This window comes from Cyanistes caeruleus, unplaced genomic scaffold (genome assembly GCF_971803275.1).
Source record: "Cyanistes caeruleus unplaced genomic scaffold, bCyaCae1.hap1.1 HAP1_SCAFFOLD_65, whole genome shotgun sequence".
NCBI classification, from domain to species: domain Eukaryota; kingdom Metazoa; phylum Chordata; class Aves; order Passeriformes; family Paridae; genus Cyanistes; species Cyanistes caeruleus.
This window is the reverse complement of record NW_028255884.1, coordinates 460,945-481,560: the sequence shown is the minus strand read 5'-3', so window position 1 is coordinate 481,560 and position 20,616 is coordinate 460,945. Positions and strand designations below refer to the sequence as shown.

The 20,616-nt window shown below is 51.9% G+C and overlaps 1 protein-coding gene and 1 long non-coding RNA gene across 2 annotated transcripts in view; both read left to right on the top strand.

Annotated features, from left to right (window-relative positions):
• The window catches only part of LOC147647078 (uncharacterized), an 813,449-nt gene that overhangs the window by 374,280 nt on the left and 418,553 nt on the right, over positions 1-20,616 (top strand). The gene's annotated exons all lie outside the window — the stretch shown is intronic.
• Positions 18,455-20,616, top strand: part of LOC147647087 (uncharacterized) — a 69,764-nt gene continuing 67,602 nt past the window's right edge. Inside the window, 2 exon segments of the mRNA XM_086872374.1 lie at positions 18,455-18,463; positions 18,950-19,507. Coding sequence (XP_086728500.1) covers positions 18,455-18,463; positions 18,950-19,507 — 567 coding nt within the window.

Genomic DNA, 20,616 nt, shown 5'->3' with positions numbered 1-20,616 from the left:
CGCCGCCTCACCGGGCTCCGGCCGCTGCCGCCGCTGCCGGGCCCGCACAGACGCTCCGGCAATGGCGGCTCTCCTGCCCCACGGCCGCCCTGGGGGCGCCAGCGGGGCCGGGCTTGTCCCCGCTCTGCCCAATCAGCGATCGCCAGAGCCACGAGTGACAGCAGCAGCAGCCAATCGCAGCCAGCAGCGGGCTCTGCACACGGCACAGCTCCGCCCCGCGCTCTCAGGGCCCCCCTGGCTGTGTGACGGCAGCAGCAGCCAATCCATAAATCGTCTCCAAACCCCACCACATTCCAGAAACATCCCACAAAATCATTACAAATGTCCACAAAATCTAAGAAAAAATCCCTCAAAATTCTTCCTGTCTCCTCAAAATCCTTCAAAATTCCACAAAACTCCCACAAAATTCCACAAAAATCTCACCAAATTCCAGAAACATCCCACAAAATGTCCAGTTTCCACACAACCTAAGAAAAATCCCTCAAAATTCTTCAGGTCTCCTCAAAATCCCACAAAATTCCACAGAAGTCCCACAAAATCATTACAAATGTCCACAAAATATAAGAGAAATCCCTCAAAATTCTTCCTGTCTCCTCTAAATCCTTCAAAATTCCACAAAAATCACACAAAATTCCACAAATTTCTACAAAATCTAAGAAAAATGCCTCAAAAGTACAGAAAAATCTCATAAAATTCCCTAAATCTTCTCAAAACCCCATCAAATTCCAGAAACATCCCACAAAATCTACTCCAATTTCCACACCATCTTAGAAAAATCCATCAAAATTCTTCATGTGTCTTCAAAATCCCACAAAATTCTACAAAATTCCAGAATAATCTGACAAAATTCCTCAAATATCCCACAAAATTCCACAAAGTTTTATAAAATCTAAGAAAAATCCCTCAGAATACTTCAAGCCTCCTCAAAATCACACCAAATTCCAGAAACATCCCACAAAACTCCAGAAAAATCTTCTCAAAACCCTACCAAATTCCAGAAATATCCCACAAAATCTTAACAAATTTCCACAAAATCTAAGAAAAATCTTTCAATATTACTCAAGTCTTCTCAAAATCCTACAAAATCCCAGAAAATTCCACAACATTCCCAAAAAATCCTACAAAATTCCAGAAAATTCCCACAAAATTATTTAAATTTTCTCAAAATGCCATAAAATTTCAGAAAAATGCCACAAAATTCTTGAAATGCCCAAGAAAATTTACTCAAAATCCCCCAAAATTCCAGAAACATCCCACAAAATAATTACAAATTTCCATACAATCCTAGAAAAATCCCTCAAAATTCTTCAAGTTTCATCCATATCCCAAAAAATTCTATAAAAATCCCACAAAATTCCACAAAAATCCCACAAAATTCCAGAAACATCCCACAAAATTTCCTAAATCTTCTCAAAACCCTACCAAATTCCAGAAACATGCCACAAAATCTTTACAAATTTGCACACAATCTAAGAAAAATCTTTCAAAATTCTTCAAGTCTACTCAATATCACACAAAATTCCACAAAAATCCACAAAATTCAAGAAAAAATCCCACAAAATTCCAGAAAAATCCCACAAAATTATTTAAATTTTCTCAATATCCCACAAAATTCAAACTCCCTCAAAATTCAAGATAATCCCACAAAATTCAAGAAAAATCCCTTAAAATTATTTATATTTTCTCAAAATCCCATTAAATTCCAGCAAAATCCCACGGAATTGCCGAAAAATTTAAAAAAAACCCTAAATCTTCTCAAAATCCTACCAAATTTCAGAAACATCCCACAAAATGTCCACAAATTTCCGCAAAATCTAAGAAAAATCCTTCAAAATTCTGCAAGTCTCCTCAATATCCCACAAAATTCCAGAAACATCCCACAAAATATCCTCAATATCCTGCAAAATTCCACAAAAATTCCACAAAATTCCACAAATATCTCACAAAATTCCAGTAAAATCTGATGAAATGGTTAGTGTTCAGGAACACACATAATCACAAATGATTATATGCAGGTGCTTTATTGAAGAGCTCTGGGTGTCAGGGGTACACATACCCAAATCTGACCCATCTTGGTTTTGGACTGAACATGTTTTATACTCTATCATTACATAACTTACATATTAATTATTAAACTTACATTGTTCAACTGTATGCATTGTTTTTATCCAAGCATGGATTTCTCGTGATCCCCCCCCAGCCCCCTAACATTATTCCATGTGTTCTTTAAGCAATAATTATATCCAATCACATCTAACAATTGTATCATGAACATCTACTGATTACACAGGTGCAGTTTCACCTGATTTTAGCAAGTACAAGGCCTAACATTTCCCAGGGCCTACTTTTCCAAGGCCTTTCCAAACCTAAATTCCTTTCTAAGTCCCCGAATTTTCTAAGATTTTGAGACCTTTTACTATCACTTACAGGACTTGTGCTCCAGACCCCTTACCAGCCTTGTTGCCCTTCTCTGGACACGCTCCAGCCCCTCCATGGCCTTCCTAAATTGGGGGCCCAGAACTGGACACAGCACTCGAGGTGCTGCCCAACCAGTGCAGAGTAGAGGGGAGGAATCCCTGCCCTGCTCCTGCTGGCCACACTGTTCCTGATCCAGGCCAGGAGCCATTGGCCTCCTTGGCCACCTGGGCACACTGCTGGCTCATGCCCAGCCTGCTGTCCATCAGTGCCCCAGCTCCCTTTCTGCCTGGCTGCTGTCCAGCCACTCTGTCCCCAGCCTGGAGCACTGCAGGGGTTGTTGGGGCCAAAGTGCAGGACCTGGAACTTGGACTTGTTAAACCTCACCTTGTTGGGTTTGGGCCCTGGATCCAGCCTGTCCAGCTCCCTGTGCAGAGCCCTCCTACCCTGCAGCACATCAACACTCCCAGCCAACCTGGTGTCACCACGGTTCCATGGGGCCCTAGAGTGTCACAATGGTCTCCAGGATTCCATGAGGCCTCCCAGCAATCCAATTTTGGATCATACTGGGAGTGACTGGACTCATACTGGGAGTATCTGAGAGTGACTGGGAACACACCATGCACATCATCCCCCATACTGGGGGTGACTGGGAGCAACTGGGAGCATGCTGGGAGCCAATGGCATCATACTGGGACTGACTGGGTTGATCTAGCCAGAGGCAACTGGGACCATCCTGGGAGTGCTGCCTTGTGACAAGGATCATACTGGAGCTTACTGGGCTCATACTGGTGTTGAAAGGGAACAACTGGGATCTCTGAACACCAAAGGTTCCTTTCCTGCTCACTGAAGAAGGAGCTTCCCAGTATCCATGTGTGAGGTGACCTTCACCTGAACCAGATGCTGTTAGGAGAAAAAGCTGCCTGTGCTGGAAAATCCCACACAACAAGTCAATGCCAAGAGAGCATTTTGCTTTCACAACTTCCCTCCTGGAACCACAGTCCTTTTGGATCACACAGCAAGCAAGAGAACAGCACAAAATACAAGGCTGTGTCCAGTTTTTGGCTGGATCAGCAAACAGAGGGAATGCCAGGGTTCACTGCCACAGACTCTTCTCTGGGGAACAGAACCCCCCCAGGCTCCATTCCAAATGCTGTGCACACCCTGCTGGCTACAAACAACCCCTTTTTAAAGAAGTTGTTGTCAGGAGCTTTCCCAAATAAATGGCATCTTAATTGCAATTTTCATTCAAAATCAACTCCGTTCCAAAGGAAGAACAGAAAGCCCACAGCAATCCCAAAGGCACATATGGTGCACCTGGGGAAATCCTCGACTTAGGGGCCCAGTGGGTTAAAAAATACCCATCAGAAGCCCCAGAGTGCAGAGTGCAAACTGCAGCAACCACTTGCTGGATCATTTTGGCTGTGCTGCACACACCTGCAGACTGTCTGTCCCCCTGCCAGGACAGAAGGACACCTGTCAGGGGCTGGGCTGGCTGCTGAGAATGCCTCGGGCAGGAGGATCCTCAGGCAATGAGCAGGTGCCCAGAGCCGCTCTGACACTGAGGCCTCTGTGCCCCACAGCAACGGGAACACCACAAGGACACGGCAACGTTCCTGTGACATCACAGCAGCAGCTCCCCCAAAAACCGCCTGGAAGGTTCTCCTGGGTCACCCAGTGTGGCGACATGCCTGGAGGAAGATGGAGTTACACTGTCCCACCCCAAACCCCTTGTGAAGGGCAGCCCAGGAGTTCTGATTGGATTTGAGTCCCTGGGGGTTTCTCCCTTGCTGTGTTTCCAGTGGTCCCTGACCCTGAACTCCACCCTCAAGGGTGGAGACCCTCAAAAGTTCTGTCCCTCCAAAACCCCTGGTCAGCCTCTGTTCGTGGTTCTTTCTTCTGGATCTGAGTTTGTTCCCATGTTGAATAAATGGCTTCATGAACAAAAGCCCGTCTCGTTGGTGTTCCATGCTGGTCCCCAGAATCCTGCTGCTTCCCTGGACGAGATCCTGAGGTTGTGGACTGCAACAACCAAGGAGCACAAAGGATCCTCAGATGGCACAATCTGGTGCTCAAAGGATCCAAGAGGAACTCAGAAAATGCAGCAAATGAGGACACCCCACAGCCCAGCCTGAACACTGAGAAGGAACAAAGATGTGACCAAACCAAAAGAAATACAACTTCTGGTCACTGATGCTTCTGACTAAAACCAGTGTCTCGGTTCTAGAAGACAGGTGTATGCTAGGGAGGGCAGAAGCCTCCCTTGGAATGAAAGAATGTAGACCGCCTCCCTCCCAATTATTATAACTTTGAAATCAAGGGGCTTTTAGGCAGAGATCTGGGGGTAGGAATAACAGTTCTTTACTAGTATAAGCAGGCAAACAAACAACAATAACTACAGCATTAACAAGAAAACAGAACCGGGGCCCCGTGACAACTTTCTCGGCTGAGACGGGATGGAGGAGAGGCTTTGTTTTCAAAAACCCCTCGGGCGGGCAGTCCCGGTGCTCCTGCAGGGCTCTGAGGAACACTCAGCTGGAACAGCAGGGATGAGCTGAGATCCTGGGCTGGTGGCTGAGGTGGATCAGCAGCTCCACGGCGGTGCCTGGCACTGCCACACGTCCCGGCAGGACAGGGGGTGCGAGGCCACCAACAAAGAGGGGAGAAGGAGAAGCAGCAGCAGCTCCATCTGGGTGATGGCGAAATTCCCTTCTCTCTACCGCAGTAGATCCGCGACCCAGGAAAAAAAAATGTCTTTCCCCAAAGCTGAAGGAAGCCAGCTAAAAACTGTCCCCACCCTCCTTTCCTGCCCCCTTCCCCACCTGGGCCCAGCCACTCTTTGTCCTTTGTCGAGCACCCACCAAGTACCCAAAGTTAGGTTGTCCCCACAACTAATGGGTAAAAATTGCACCAGCAAGCCAGAACAAAAAAAGGACACCTAACCCCCAACACAACTCCTGGATTCCAGCAATGTTCAGATAGAAATTCCAAGAGGAGGTAGGCTCAAGATGTGTGCTTGCCTTGTGCTCAGCCTTAAATACCCCTTGGTCTTCCTGGGCCCATTCCCCAGGTGGGATTTCCAATCATTTGGTCACTCAGGAGCTGGGCTGGGGGCTCCAGAGGTGGGTGTGGAGCATTGCCTTTGGTGTGCCAGGGACTGGCAGACACTGCAAGGCTGGGATAGAGGCTCTGGGGGGATTTGGGTTCCAGGGCAGTGCAGTGCTGGGGTTACAGGACAGGACAAGGCTGGACCTGCCCCTTCCTCCCCTTTGAAACACAAAATGTTTCCAGCCAACAATCTCTTCCATTCTCTCACAACAGGCAAAGCTGGAGGTGGAATTCCAATTTTGGTCATGGGCACCTGTCTGAGATGGACAATTCTTTTCCATAGGAAGGAAAGAGGCACAGGGTTTGGAAGGCAGGTGAGAGCTGGACATCAGGAGGCCAAAGCCAGCCCAACTTGTCAGTAATGGCAGATTTTGTCTGGGAGAAGTCTTTGGATGTAGGGAATGTTGGAGGTGGAATCCAAATTTTGGCCATGGATGCCTGGAGAAGCAGGACAGTTCTTTCCCATAGGGACGAACTCACAGTGCCTTCCCCAGTGTTTCAGTAGCCGATGAGAAGAGACCCTCAACATGTCAAGGTCAGTTGGACCAGTCAGGTGCCCCTGGGAGGCCAAACCAGCCAGACTTGTTCTGTGTTCCCTTGATTTTATGAAGCCCCATAGAGTCACAATGGACCCTTACTTCCATGGGGCCCTTCAGTGTCACAATGGTGCTGTGATTCCATGGGATCCAGCAGTGTCATAGTGGAGCACTGATTATAAGAAGACCTGCAGTGTCACAGTGGACTCTTGATTCCATGGAGTACCACAGTGTCACAATGGCCTCAGGATCCATCAGGCCCTGCAGTGTCACAATGGTCCCAGCGATTCCATGAGGCCCTGCAGTGTCACAATGGTCTCTGTGGTTCCACAGGCCCCTCAATGTCACGTGACTCCTCTGTTCCATGAGGCCTGAAATGTCACAATGGACCTTGGCAGTTTGCAGTGTCACAAAGGTCTCCTCTGGCTCCACAGTGTCACCCTGGACCTTTGGTTCCATGCAGCCCTGCAGTGTCACAAAGGCCTCTTGGTTTCACGAGGCCCCACAGTATCCCAATGGTCCTCTTGGTTCTGTGGGGACCACAATGGTCTCACTGGTTCCATGAGGCCCCTCAGTATCACAATGCTTTGTTTATTTCATGGTGCCCCACAGTGTCACAATGGTCCCTTGGTTCCATGGGGCCCTGTGCTGGTGCATTCCCCCCTCCCCTTCTCAGGCTGCCCTGCCAGCTGAGAAATGCTCCTTGGGCCTGGGCCTTGGCCAACAGCCCCTGGGCTCAGCTCCTCTGCAGCTCATCAGAAACACTGTCTGCTCCCAGGCACTGCTGCTGCCCAAGCAGCTCCTGCTTGCTTCAGGAGCAGCCCTGGGAACTGTTCCTGTCCCCTCCGTGGCACAACATCCCTGTTCTCAGCCTTGCAAAGAAAGCTGTTGATGCCAAGTGCGGCCAGGATGAAACACTGCTGTGCCTGAAGCCCCTCTCTTGGGGCCCTACAAACAGCGCTCCAAAAGGAGCCCCTTGCAGCTCTCCTGGGCCAGCCACCTCCCTCGGAGTGGGGCCTCTGTGAGCCGGGAACTCTCCCGTTTGCTGCACTCGGGGCACCCCCAAACAAGGACGGAGCCTGGGCCGATCCCCCCACTCCTCCAGGCTCAGCCCTTGGCCCGCTGGGGAGATGCCAAAGCATCCGCAGGGAGCATTTCCCTGCCCTGCAGGGGAATTTCTCACAGCTGCCTTGCACTGCCTCTTTGTGTCTGTGTGCACACACCAGTGCTGTGCCCTGGCAAATGTGGCAGAAATGCTGCTCTGGGAGGGGCTGGAGTGCCTTGGAGATCTGAGTCAGTCAGGCCTGTGAGTGAGGGTAAGTCATGAGGTATAAGCTAAGTTAAATGCTGCCTAGTGTTCTTCTTTTGCTCCATTGTTATGTTTAATACAAATTATGAGCTAATTAAAATACTGTTTAGTATTATTCCTCTGCTAATTTGATAAGTCATAGGTTGTGAGTTAGGTTAAACACAGTAAATGCTGTATTTTAATTAGCAAAATGTTTTGCTAAATTGTGACATTTGAGGTTTCATTTAAGGTTAAGGTATAACTGAAGTCCTGTTAAGTTTGAGCTCTGTTAAGTGAGCCAACTCTGGGATGTTATCATGTGTTGTCACACAACTGTACTGTGATGTCACAGAAGACTGTGATGTCAAAAATTCAACCTGTGATGTCACAGTCTGTTCTGTGATGTCACATACTGGTCTGTGATGTCACAGAGCCACCCTCTATGATGGCAGTGTCTGCTCAGTGGCCTCACACCATCCTTTATGATGTCACAGCCAGCTCTGTGATGTCATAACCCATCAGTGATGTCACACAACCATCTCTGTGACGTCATACAGATACCCTGTAATGTCACAGCAAATACTTTGACCTCACAACCAGGTCTATGATGTCATAAAGCCAAGTCATGATGTCACAGCCTAATTACTGATGTCACAGAATCCCCTCTATGATGCCGTAGCTGCTCAGTGATCTCACACAACAAACTCTGGGATGTCACAGCCTCATCTGTGACCTCACACAGCCCACTCGGAGCTGTCACACAGCCCCTTTCTGACATCACAGCTGCTCTGGGGCTCCAGGACACAGCCACAGAGGTGCTGCTGTGACACAGCCCCCTCTGGCACATCCCACAGCCCCTGCCAGTGCTGAGCCCCTGGCAGCTCTGTCTGGGCCTGCTCTCTGTGTCCCTGAGCTGCCCTGGCAGGGCCCCAGCCCTGCTGGGCTGTGCTCAGGAGCTGCTCCTGGCCAGAGCTGTCTCCCTGCTGTGGTCTGTTCCCATGGCAACATCTGCCCCATTGTTATGGTCTGTTTCCATGGTAACCATAACCAGTCCCCTGTTGCTATGCTATTTCCATGACAACCATCACAGGCCCTGTTGCTATGATCAGTCCCTTAGCAGCTCCATGGAGACCCCATGCCAGGGGTGGTTGCCATGGACACCAGCTCAGGCCTGGCGCCAGAGCCCATTGCCATGGCAACCATTTGCAGTCCCATCCCCAGGCTCATGGGATCCCAGAGCCACAGAATTGGCTGAGTTGGGAGGGAGCCATGGGGATCCTCCAGTCCAACTGCTGGCCCTGCACAGGACACCCCAACAATCCCAGCCTGGGCCTGGCAGCGCTGGCCAAACGCTGCTGGAGCTCAGCCAGCCCTGGAGCTGGGAGCCTTCCCTGGGGAGCCTGTTCAGTGCCCCAGCAGCCTCGCGGAAAAACCTTTTCCTCACATCCAGCCTAAACCTGCCTGCCTCAGCTCCAGCCGCTCCCTCCACTCCTGGCCCTGGGCACCAGAGGGAAGAGGTTCCCACAGCCCCCAGCCAGGGACCCGCTCCCAAGGCTGCTGCCATGGCAACCAGGCCTGGCACCAGCTGGGATGCTCGGTTTCCACAGGCTGGGCTTCAGGAATGGCATTCCCCAATTTCCTGCTCCTGCTGAAACCGCGCTGCCGCTCGCTTCCCTCCCACCTCCCATGGAAAGCACAAAAGGCAAAGATCCCAGGCAGGGATAAGAACAATTTATTTGGAACAGCAACAAGATAAGGAACAAACGGGAACAGAAACAATGTGGATAACAGAAGGGATAAGACAAACTATTCATAGGGAAAACTAAAATGCGACTGACTGGCTCTTCCTGCCCACATATTTCCTCCTGCCAAGAAAGGACACTCTTCTCCTCTGGTGAGGGAGAGGGAGTCCTTTTCCCGCCCCTGGCAATGACCTGAGATGGGATTGAATATAATGACAGGGCCATGGCCAGACTCTCATGTTCTTTGATCTCTCATCATGTCATTGCCATGGGCAGGAAGAGGGGCAGGTGTCTTCCCAGCATGGATCCCAGGGAACACGGATCACCAGGTCTATTCCCAATGTGGATTCTCCAAGGGGGGATGAAGCTGGAGCTGTGGAGAAAGCTCTTCCTGCACTTGGGGCACTGGCAGGGCTTCCCTTACCGGTGCCTCCGTTGGTGTCTGGTCAAGTGAGAGCTCTGGGTGAAGCTCTTCCCACACTGGGGACACTTGCAGGGCCTCTCCCCAGTGTGGATACGTTTGTGTGTATTGAGGTCGGACCGGTTTCTGAAGCTCTTCCCACATTCCCCACACTCATAGGGCCTCTCCCCAGTGTGGATGCGCCGGTGCCTGATGAGGGCGGAGTTTCGCTTGAAGCCCTCCCCGCAGTCAGGGCAGCGGAAGGGCCTCTCATCCGTGTGAATCCGCTGGTGCCTGAGGAGAGTGGAGCTGCTCTGAAACATCTTCACACACTCGGGACACTCATAGGGCCTCTCCCCAGTGTGGATGCGCTGGTGGATGATGAGTTGGGAGCTGCAGCTGAAGCCCTTCCCACATTCCCCACACTCGTAGGCCCATTCCCCAGTGTGGATCATCTGGTGGCGGATCAGTTTGTTGCTCTGTCTGAAGCTCTTCCCACACTCCAAGCACTTGTAAGGCTTCTCCCCATCCTGAAGCTGCTCATGGACCACCAGCTCAGAGCCCTGGCTGGATCTCCGGCCGCCTTCCCGGCACAGGGTGGGTCTTTCCTCCTCAGAGCACCCTGGGATGGCTTTGGAGCCCCTCCTCCTGTGGGATCTCTGGGGATTTTCCTCCCCATTGGATTCCTGTGCTGTGGAGCTGCTCAAAACGGCCTCTTCCACGAGGTTCTGCTGTGGGGATTTGTCCTCCCTGGTCTCCATCCTCAGCTCCTTGTCTGGGGGAGGAAGGACAAGGAGAGGATGGGATTTGCCTCTGTGCCAGAGGGAAGGGGAAGGAGATCCCTCCAATGCATCCCCAGCAGACGCAGGAGAGAGTGGGAAAGGGGCACTGACTTCTTCCTCACCTGCCTGGGTGTCCCACAGCATCTTCCTCTTCCTTGCAGCCTTCTCCTCCATCCAGCCAAGGTTTGGGATGGGGAAATCCTGGTTTGGGAGAGAACAAGGAATGAGCATCCTGAGTTTGAAGGTCCCTCTGTCCAAGTCCCTCTAGAAGTCCCCAGGGCATCTGGGGGGTCTTGGTTTGAAAGGAAAGGTGTTTGCTAAGGAAAGCAGAAACCCCCATTGAAATTGATAAAAATGTAAGCAACAGCCCTCTCCAAATTATTATAATCTTGATATCAAAATGATCTCAGATAAGCAATGAAGCAATTATCCCATAGAATTGTGTACATTACCTCTGAAGTTCCGGTGCTGTAGATGGGTCTGGTCTCTCCTCTTGGAATCCAGTGGAGAAAGACTGCCTGTGGTGTTCTGATTCCCAGATTATATCCATGCAGGAATGCTTGGCTCCTCCCCCTGGCTGGAGCATCTCACAATGGGATGATGTCATTTTATCAGTCCTGCAGTGAGACTCAATGGCCCATTAACAGAAGATATCCCCCTGGAGGGAGGATGGGTGGTGGAAGAGATAAAGAACACTGCCCCACCTGGTTTTAACAGCTGGCCCATTAACAGAAGACATCCCCCAGTTATGAGGGATGGGTCATGAAGGAGATAATGAAAACTGCTCCTCTAGTTTTTAACAGATGGTGACAGAATACATGCTTTTGGTTGAATCTTGCATTGCAACCCAAGACATGGGGTACATAAAAATTTTACACCACCAAAATCTGGCCCAGAAAATGCCTCCCAGGAGTTCTAGTTCCATCTCTGTTCTCTCCCTTTTGGTGTTCAGGCTTTCACCCCTGTCCCAGCTGCTGGGGGTCACACTTGTACTGTGGGTCCCCTGTCCACTCGGTCCCTGACCTCTTCTGGCTGCTGTGAGTGCCAGGAATTTGAAAACTTCCTCCCATTTCCATCTCCCCACTTAGGGATGCAGGGGGTTTTTGGGGTCCCAGGGTCCCTGCTCCCCTTATTCCCTTCTTGGGGGTGCATGGGGTCCAAGGAATCCCCCCTGCCCCTCTCTATTTAATTGAGGGTCCCACGAATCATGGCGCTCCTCCTCTCTGGGCTCCCCACTTTGGGGTCCTGGGGGACACAGGGCTCTGCTCCTCCAGGCTGCCTCTGCCAGCAGCTGCCACTGGGAACCCCAAATGTCCCCCTAAAGGACATTTTCTTCTCAGCCTTGGTGTTCTTCATTCTCCAATCATCACCCCCAAAAACCCAGCCCAGGAAGCCCCCAGGATATCTGGGCCGAGCTCCCCCTCCCTGGTAACCTGTGGGATAGGGGGGTGTTGATCCCATGGATGGGGGGGCTGTGAATTCAGGGAGTGAATCCCAGCTTGACTGGGATATGCTGGACCTGAGATCATACTGGGATAACAAGCACCTAACTGGGATTACTAGGACTGTCTGGGAATGTCTATGGACATGCTGAGGGCAAGTGGGATATATTGGGTGTGTCTGTGATCATACTGGGGATGACTGGGAACACACTGGGAACAATGGGAACCATGCTGGGGACAACTGGGAACAACTGGGAGTGACTGGGTCTACACTGGGGGCAGCTGGGCATGACTGCAACCTTGCTGGGAGCAGCTGGGATCATCTGGGAAGCGACTGAGACTATACTAGGGGCAACTGGGTGCAACTGGAATCACGCTGGGAGGAACAGGGAGCAATTGGAACCATCCTGAGGGTAACTAGCATCCTACTGGGATCACAGTGGGAGCAGTTGGGCCATGCTGGGACCATACTGGCAGTCTCTGGAACTGCACTCAGCGTGACTGGGAGTGGCTGGGAGCAACTGGGATCAGGCTGGAAACACCTGAGGAGTGACTAGGAGGAACTGGGATAGACTGGGAGAAACTGAAACCACAGTGCAGGTAAATGGGAGCAACTGGAACCACACTGGATAATCCTGGGAGCAGCTGTGCCCATGCTGGGGTCATACTGGGATCCTACTGGAACTAGCTGGGATCATACTGGGGGTGACCGCAAAGGTGCTGGCTGGGACTGGAACCATGCTGGAGGTGACTGGGAACAACTGGGCCCATCCTGGGAATGACAGGGAGTCACTCTGGCCATGACTGGATTCATGCTGGAAGGATATGGGAGTGACTGTAACCATACTGGGGGTGACTGGGTGTAACAACAAATACTGGAAGTGACTGAGATTGTAGTGGGAGTGACTGGGAGTCACTGGGATGCTTGGTTCCTCCCCCTGGCTGGATCATCTCACAATGGGATGATGTCATTTTATCAGTCCTGCAGTGAGACTCAATGGCCCATTAACAGAAGATATCTCCCTGGAGGAAGGATGGGTGGTGGAAGAGATAAAGAACACTGCCCCACCTGGTTTTAACAGCTGGCCATTAACAGAAGATATCCCCCAGTTATGAGGGATGGGTGATGAAAGAGATAAAGAAAACTGCTCCTCTAGTTTTTAACAGATGGTGATAGAATACATACATTTGGTTACATCTTGCATTGCAACCCAAGACATGGGGTCCATAAAAATTGTACACCACCAAAAATTGGCCCTGAAAATGCTTTCCAGAAGTTTTCCATTTCTGTTCTCTCCCTTTTGGTGTTCAGGCTTTCACCCCTGTCCCAGCTGCTGGGGGTCACGCTTGTACTGGGGGTCACACTTCTACTCGGTCCCTGACCTCTTCAGGCTGCTGGGAGTGCCAGGAATTTGAAAAGTTCTTCCCATTTCGCTCTCCCCACTTAGGGATGCAGGGGGTTTTTGGGGTCCCAGGGTCCCTGCTCCCCTTATTCCCTTCTTGGGGGTGCAGGGGGACCAAGGAGTCCCCCCTGCCCCTCTCTATTTAATTGATGGTTCCTCGAATCATGGCGCTCCCCCTCTCTGGGCTCCCCACTTTGGGGTCCTCGGGGACAGAGGGCTCTGCTCCTCCAGGCTGCCTCTGCCAGCAGCTGCCACTGGGAACCCCAAATGTCCCCCCAAAGGGCATTTTCTTTTCAGCTTTGGTTTTCTTCATTCTCCAAACATCACCCCCAGAAACCCAACCCAGGGACCCCCCCAGGATATCTGGGCCGAGCTCCCCCTCCCTGGTAACCTGTGGGATAGGGGGGTGTTGATCCCATGGATGGGGGGGGGCTGTGAATTCAGGGAGTGAATCCCAGCTTGACTGGGATATACTGGGCCTGAGATCATACTGGGATAACAAGCACCTAACTGGGATTACTAGGAGTGTCTGGGAATGTCTATGGACATGCTGAGGGCAGCTGGGATATACTGGGAGTGTCTGTGATCATACTGGGGATGACTGGGAACACACTGGGAACAATGGGAACCATGCTGGGGACAACTGGGAGCAACTGGGAGTGACTGGGTCTGCACTGGGGGCAGCTGGGCATGACTGCAACCTTGCTGGGAGCAGCTGGGATCATCTGGGAAGTGACTGAGACTATACTTGGGGCAACTGGGTGCAACTGGAATCACGCTGGGAGGAACGGGGAGCAACTGGAACCATGCTGAGGGTAACTGGCATCCTCCTGGGATCACAGTTGGAGCAGTTGGGCCATGCTGGGCAAGACTGGGACCATACTGGCAGCAACTGGGACTGCACTCAGCGTGACTGGGAGTGGCTGGGAGCAACTGGGATCAGGCTGGAAGCACCTGAGGAGTGACTAGGAGGAACTGGGATAGACTGGGAGAAACTGAAACCACAGTGCAGGTAAATGGGAGCAACTGGAACCACACTGGATAATCCTGGGAGCAGCTGTGCCCATGCTGGGGTCATACTGGGATCCTACTGGAACTAGCTGGGATCATACTGGGGGTGACCGCAAAGGTGCTGGCTGGGACTGGAACCATGCTGGAGGTGACTGGGAACAACTGGGCCCATCCTGGGAATGACAGGGAGTCACTCTGGCCATGACTGGAATCATGCTGGAAGGATATGGGAGTGATTGGAACCATACTGGGGGTGACTGGGTGTAACAGCAAATACTGGAAGTGACTGAGATTGTAGTGGGAGTGACTGGGAGTCACTGGGATGCTTGGCTCCTCCCCCTGGCTGGAGCATCTCACAATGGGATGATGTCATTTTATCATTCCTGCAGTGAGACTCAATGGCCCATTACCAGAAGATATCTCCCTGGAGGAAGGATGGGTGGTGGAAGAGATAAAGAACATTGCCTCACCTGGTTTTAACAGCTGGCCCATTAACAGAAGACATCCCCCAGTTATGAGGGATGGGTGATGAAAGAGATAAAGAAAACTGCTCCTCTAGTTTTTAACATGGTGATAGAATACATGCTTTTGGTTACATCTTGCATTGCAACCCAAGACATGGGGTCCATAAAAATTGTACACCACCAAAAATTGGCCCAGAAAATGCTTTCCAGAAGTTTTCCATTTCTGTTCTCTCCCTTTTGGTGTTCAGGCTTTCACCCCTGTCCCAGCTGCTGGGGGTCATGCTTGTACTGGGGGTCACACTTCTACTCGGTCCCTGACCTCTTCAGGCTGCTGGGAGTGCCAGGAATTTGAAAAGTTCTTCCCATTTCGATCTCCCCACTTAGGGATGCAGGAAGGTTTTGGGGTCCCAGGGTCCCTGCTCCCCTTATTCCCTTCTTGGGGGTGCAGGGGGACCAAGGAGTCCCCCCTGCCCCTCTCTATTTAATTGAGGGTCCCACGAATCATGGCGCTCCTCCTCTCTGGGCTCCCCACTTTGGGGTCCTCGGGGACAGAGGGCTCTGCTCCTCCAGGCTGCCTCTGCCAGCAGCTGCCACTGGGAACCCCAAATGTCCCCCTAAAGGACATTTTCTTCTCAGCCTTGGTGTTCTTCATTCTCCAACAATCACCCCCAAAAACCCAACCCAGGGACCCCCCCAGGATATCTGGGCCGGGGTCCCCCTCCCTTGTCACCTGTGGGACGGGGGGGTGATGATCCCACGGGTGGGAGGGGGCTGTGAATTCAGGGAGTGAATCCCAGTTCGACTGGGATATACTGGGCCTGAGATCATACTGGGATAACAAGCACCTAACTGGGATTACTAGGAGTGTCTGGGAATGGCTATGGAGATGCTGAGGGCAGCTGGGATATACTGGGAGTGTCTGTGATCATACTGGGGATGACTGGGAACACACTGGGAACAATGGGAACCATGCTGGGGACAACTGGGAACAACTGGGAGTGACAGGGTCTACACTGGGGGCAACTCCAGCTGGGCATGACTGGGACCATGCAGGGAGCAGCTGGGATCATCTGGGGAGCAACTGGAACTATACTGGGGCCAACTGGGTGCAACTGGAATCACACTGGGCAGAACAGGGAGTGACTGGAACCATCCTGAGGGTAACTGGCATCCTACTGGGATCACAGTGGGAGCAGTTGGCCATGCTGGGCAAGACTGGGACCATACTGGCAGCAACTGGGACTACACTCAGCGTGACTGGGAGTGGCTGGGAGCAACTGGGATCAGGCTGGAAACACCTGAGGAGTGATTGAGAGCAACTGGGATAGACTGGGAGAGACTGAAACCACAGTGCAGGTAAATGGGAGCAACTGGAAGCACACTGGATAATCCTGGGAGCAGCTGTGCCCATGCTGGGGTCATACTGGGATCCTACAGGAACTAGCTGGGATCATATTGGGGGTGACTGCAAAGGTGCTGACTGGGACTGGAACCATACTGGAGGTGACTGGGAGCAACAGGGACCATCCTGGGTGTGACAGGGAGTCACTCTGGCCATGACTGGAACCATACTGGGAGGGCCTGGGTGTGACTGGAACCATACTGGGGGTGGCTGGGTGCAACAGCTCATACTGGGGGTGACTGAGATTGTAGTGGGAGTGACTGGGATCATTCTGGAAGTGTTTTTCTGTAGATCTTCTGTCTTTCTGGTCTCTTTTTATTCTCCTTCCTATCCTACGTACCTGGAATATTTTTGGATATCTTAATGTTACCCAAAATCTTAAGGGTTAACACTTTTTAGGTTAAATGAGCTAAGTTTGCAAAGTTAAGGCTATGGTAAGAGTTCTTTGTGCAGTTGGATGTTGTATTAAACCCTTTGCCATAGTTCCTTGATTGTCTGTATTTCGTCAGTTAAATTTTGTGTCATTTTGACCTCTTAGCTCAGTTGGTCAGAGCATGGTGCCAGTATCACCGAGTTTGTGGGTTCAATCCTTGTGTGGGCCATTATCTTAAGAGCTGGACTTGATGGTCCTTGTGGGTCCCTTCCTACCAAGAATATTCTTTGCATCTGTCCATGCTGAGAAGATCTGTTTGTTGTTTCTCCTGTGCACTAAATTCAAGCACAGGAACCTTTGGTTACCACCAGCATTGAAGTGTTCTGGGGTGTTACAGCCCTGCAGGCTCACAGTGGCCTCTTGTTTCCATAAGGCTTCAGACTGTCCCACTGGTCCCTTGGTTCCATGGGCCCAAGAGTGCCACAACAATCCCCTTGGTTCCACAACTTCCCATGGTGTCACACTGACCAGTGTTTCCATAAGGATCTGGAGTGTCACACAGGTTTATGGCATTTGTCCTTGCTGCCCCTCACATCCCACTGCCCCACAAAGAGCCCCGAGCCACCCGTGAGGGACAGGCCCTGCTGGGCCAGGTCTGGGCTCAGGGCTTGGCCTTTCTGCTTCCTCCAACCCAGCCAGGGCTGGCTCAGCATTGCAGTTCCCTGCTCAGAGCCTTTGGCTCCCGGCAATCCTGGCCTCCAGGATCTGTTCTCACCAGTCCCTGGGGAGCCTTTGGCAGTCCCTGCCCTCAGCTGGGCTGATTGAAGCTCCAAGGGACTTGGAGTTTTGCTTCTGACTCCTTGAGCAGCTTCTTCAGCCTGAAGGAGGGACATAGGAGGATCAGGGAAAGGAGAAAGAACCACAAGGTCAAGCACTCCCTGAATTCACAGGCCCCCACCTGTGGGATCATCACCCCCCATCCCAGAAGTGTCCGGGGAGGGGGAGCTCAGCCCAGATATTTTGGGGGGTCCCTGGATTGGGTTTTTTTGGGGAGATGTTTGAAGAATGAAGAACTCCAAAGCTGAGTGGAAATGGGGGAACTTTTTGGATTCCTGGCACTCCCAGGAGCCTGAAGAGGTCAGGGACCGAGTAGACAGGGGACCCCCAGTACAAGCATGAACCCCAGCAGCTGGGACAGGGAGGAACCCCTGAACACCAAATAAGGGAGACCAGAGATGGGGAACTCCTGGGAGGCATTTTCAGGGCTAAGTCCTGGTGTTTGGGAGGTTTATATGGACCCCATGTCTTGGGTTGCAATGCAAGATGTAACCAAAAGTATGTATTCTGTCAACATCTGTTAAAAACTAGAGGAGCAGTTTTCTTTATCTCTTTCATCACCCATCCCTCATAACTGGGGGATGTCTTCTGTTAATGGGCCAGCTGTTAAAACCAGGTGGGGCAGTGTTCTTTATCTCTTCCACCACCCATCCTTCCTCCAGGGAGATATCTTCTGTTAATGGGCCATTGAGTCTCACTGCAGGAATGATAAAATGACATCATCCCATTGTGAGATGCTCCACCCAGGGGGAGGAGCCAAGCATTCCTGACTGGATATAATCTGGGAATCAGAACACCAGAGGCAGTCTTTGTCCACTGGATTCCCAGAGGAGAGACCAGACCCATCTACAGCGCCAGAACTTCTGAGGTAAGCTACAATCTCCTATGGGATCATTGCTTCAACAGAACCACATCTGTCACTCCTGGAGCACTGCAGCCACCATTTAATCAGACTGCTACCAGCACCCTGACCAACAGGGTATCAGGTTGTATTCTGACTCTCTCAGAGTGCTGTTTTTTTGTTGTTTTTTTTTTCTTTTGTACTGCTGCATTTTCATTTTCCTTTCTTTAGTAGAGAACTTATATTCCTTTTCCCATATTGTTACCTGAGAGCACTTTGGTTTCAAGATTATAATAATTCGGAGGGGATGGGATACTTATATTTTTTATCCATTTCCGTGGTGATTTCTGCCTTCCTTAGCAAACTCCTTTCAAACTAAGTCACGTCAGAGGCCCAGGTGACTTCTAGAGATGGGCTTGGTAAGAGGGACCATCAAACTCAATGTGCTCATTCCTTGTTTTCTCTCAAACCAGGAGTTTCCAATCCCAAACCTTGGCTGGATGGAGAAGCCGGCTGTGAGGAAGAGGAAGATCTCCCAGGACACCAAGGCAGGTGAGGAGGAAGTCAGTGCCCCTTTCCCCCTCTCTCCTGCTCCATCTCCCAGCCCAGCCTGGCCCCCGGCTGCAGGACAACCCCGCTGCCGACGCCGTCCTGCCGGGGACGCACTGGGGGGATCTCCTTCCCCTTCCCTCTGGCACGGAGGCAAATCCCATCCTCTCCTTGTCCTTCCTCCCCCAGACAAGGAGCTGAGGATGGAGAGCAGGGAGGACAAATCCCCACGGCAGAACCTCATGGAAGAGGCCGTTTTGAGCAGCTCCACGGTGCAGGAATCCAATGGGGATGAAAATCCCCAGAGATCCCGCAGGAGGAGGGGCTCCAAACCCATCCCAGGGTGCTCTGAGGAGGAAAGACCCACCCTGTTCCGGGAAGGCGGCCGGAGATCCAGCCAGGGCTCTGAGCTGGTGGTCCATGAGCAGCCTCAGGATGGGGAGAAGCCCTACAAGTACTTGGAGTGTGGGAAGAGCTTTAGCCGGAGCAACCGCCTGATCTGCCACCAGATGATCCACACTGGGGAATGGCCCTACAAGTGTGGGGAATGTGGGAAGGGCTTCAGCTGCAGCTCCCAACTCATCCATCACCAGCACATCCACACTGGGGAGAGGCCCTACGAGTGTCCTGAGTGTGGGAAGAGGTTTCAGAGCAGCTCCAATCTCGTCCAGCACCAGCCGATTCACACGGATGAGAAGCCCTTCCACTGCCCTGACTGTGGGGAGGGCTTCAAGCGAAACTCCCACCTCATCAGGCACCGACGCATCCACACTGGGGAGAGGCCCTACGAGTGTGGGGAATGTGGGAAGAGCTTCAGCCAGAGGTCCAACCTCAATACCCACAAACGTATCCACACTGGGGAGAGGCCCTACGAGTGTCCCGAGTGTGGGAAGAGCTTCACCCAGAGATCTCACTTGACCAGGCACCAACGGAGGCACCAGTAAGGGAAGCCCAGCGAGTGCCCCAAGTGCAGGAAGAGCTTTGTCCACAGCTCCAGCTTCATCCACCCTTGGAAAATCCACATTGGGAAGAGACCTGGTGATCCGTGTTCCCTGGGATCCATGCTGGGAACACACCTGTCCCTCTTCCTGCTCATGGCAATGACATGATTTGAGATCAAAGAACGTGAGGGTCTGGCCATGGCCCTGTCATTATATTCAATCCCATCTCAGGTCATTGCCAGGGGCATAAAAAGGACTCCCTCTCTCTCACCAGAGGAGAAGAGTGTCCTTTCTTGGCAGGAGGAAATATGTGGCCAGGAAGAAACAGTCGGTGCTGTTTGAGGTTTCCCTGTGAATGGTTTGTCTTATCCTTTCTTTTACCAAAATTGTTTCTGTTCCTGTTTTTGCCTTATCTTGTTGCTGTTCTCAATAAATTGTTCTTATTCCAGCATGGGATCTTTGCCTTTTGTGCTTTCCATGGGAGGCGGGAGGGAAGCGAGCAGCAGCGCAGTTTCAGCAGGAGCAGGAAATTGGGGAATGCCATTCCTGAAGCCCAGCCCATGGAAACCGAGCATCCCAGCTGGTGCCAGGCCTGGTTGCCATGGCAGCAGCCTTGGGAGCGGGTCCCTGGCTGGGGGCTGCGGGAACCTCTTCCCTCTGGTGCCCAGGGACAGGAGTGGAGGGAGTGGCTGGAGCTGAGGCGGGCAGGTTTAGGCTGGATGTGAGGAAAAGGTTTTTCCCGCGAGGCTGCTGGGGCACTGAACAGGCTCCCCAGGGAAGGCTCCCAGCTCCAGGGCTGGCTGAGCTCCAGCAGCGTTTGGCCAGCGCTGCCAGGCCCAGGCTGGGATTGTTGGGGTGTCCTGTGCAGGGCCAGCAGTTGGACTGGAGGATCCCCATGGCTCCCTCCCAACTCAGCCAATTCTGTGGCTCTGGGATCCCATGAGCCTGGGGATGGGACTGCAAATGGTTGCCATGGCAATGGGCTCTGGCTCCAGGCCTGAGCTGGTGTCCATGGCAACCACCCCTGGCATGGGGTCTCCATGGAGCTGCCAAGGGACTGACCATAGCAACAGGGGCTGTGA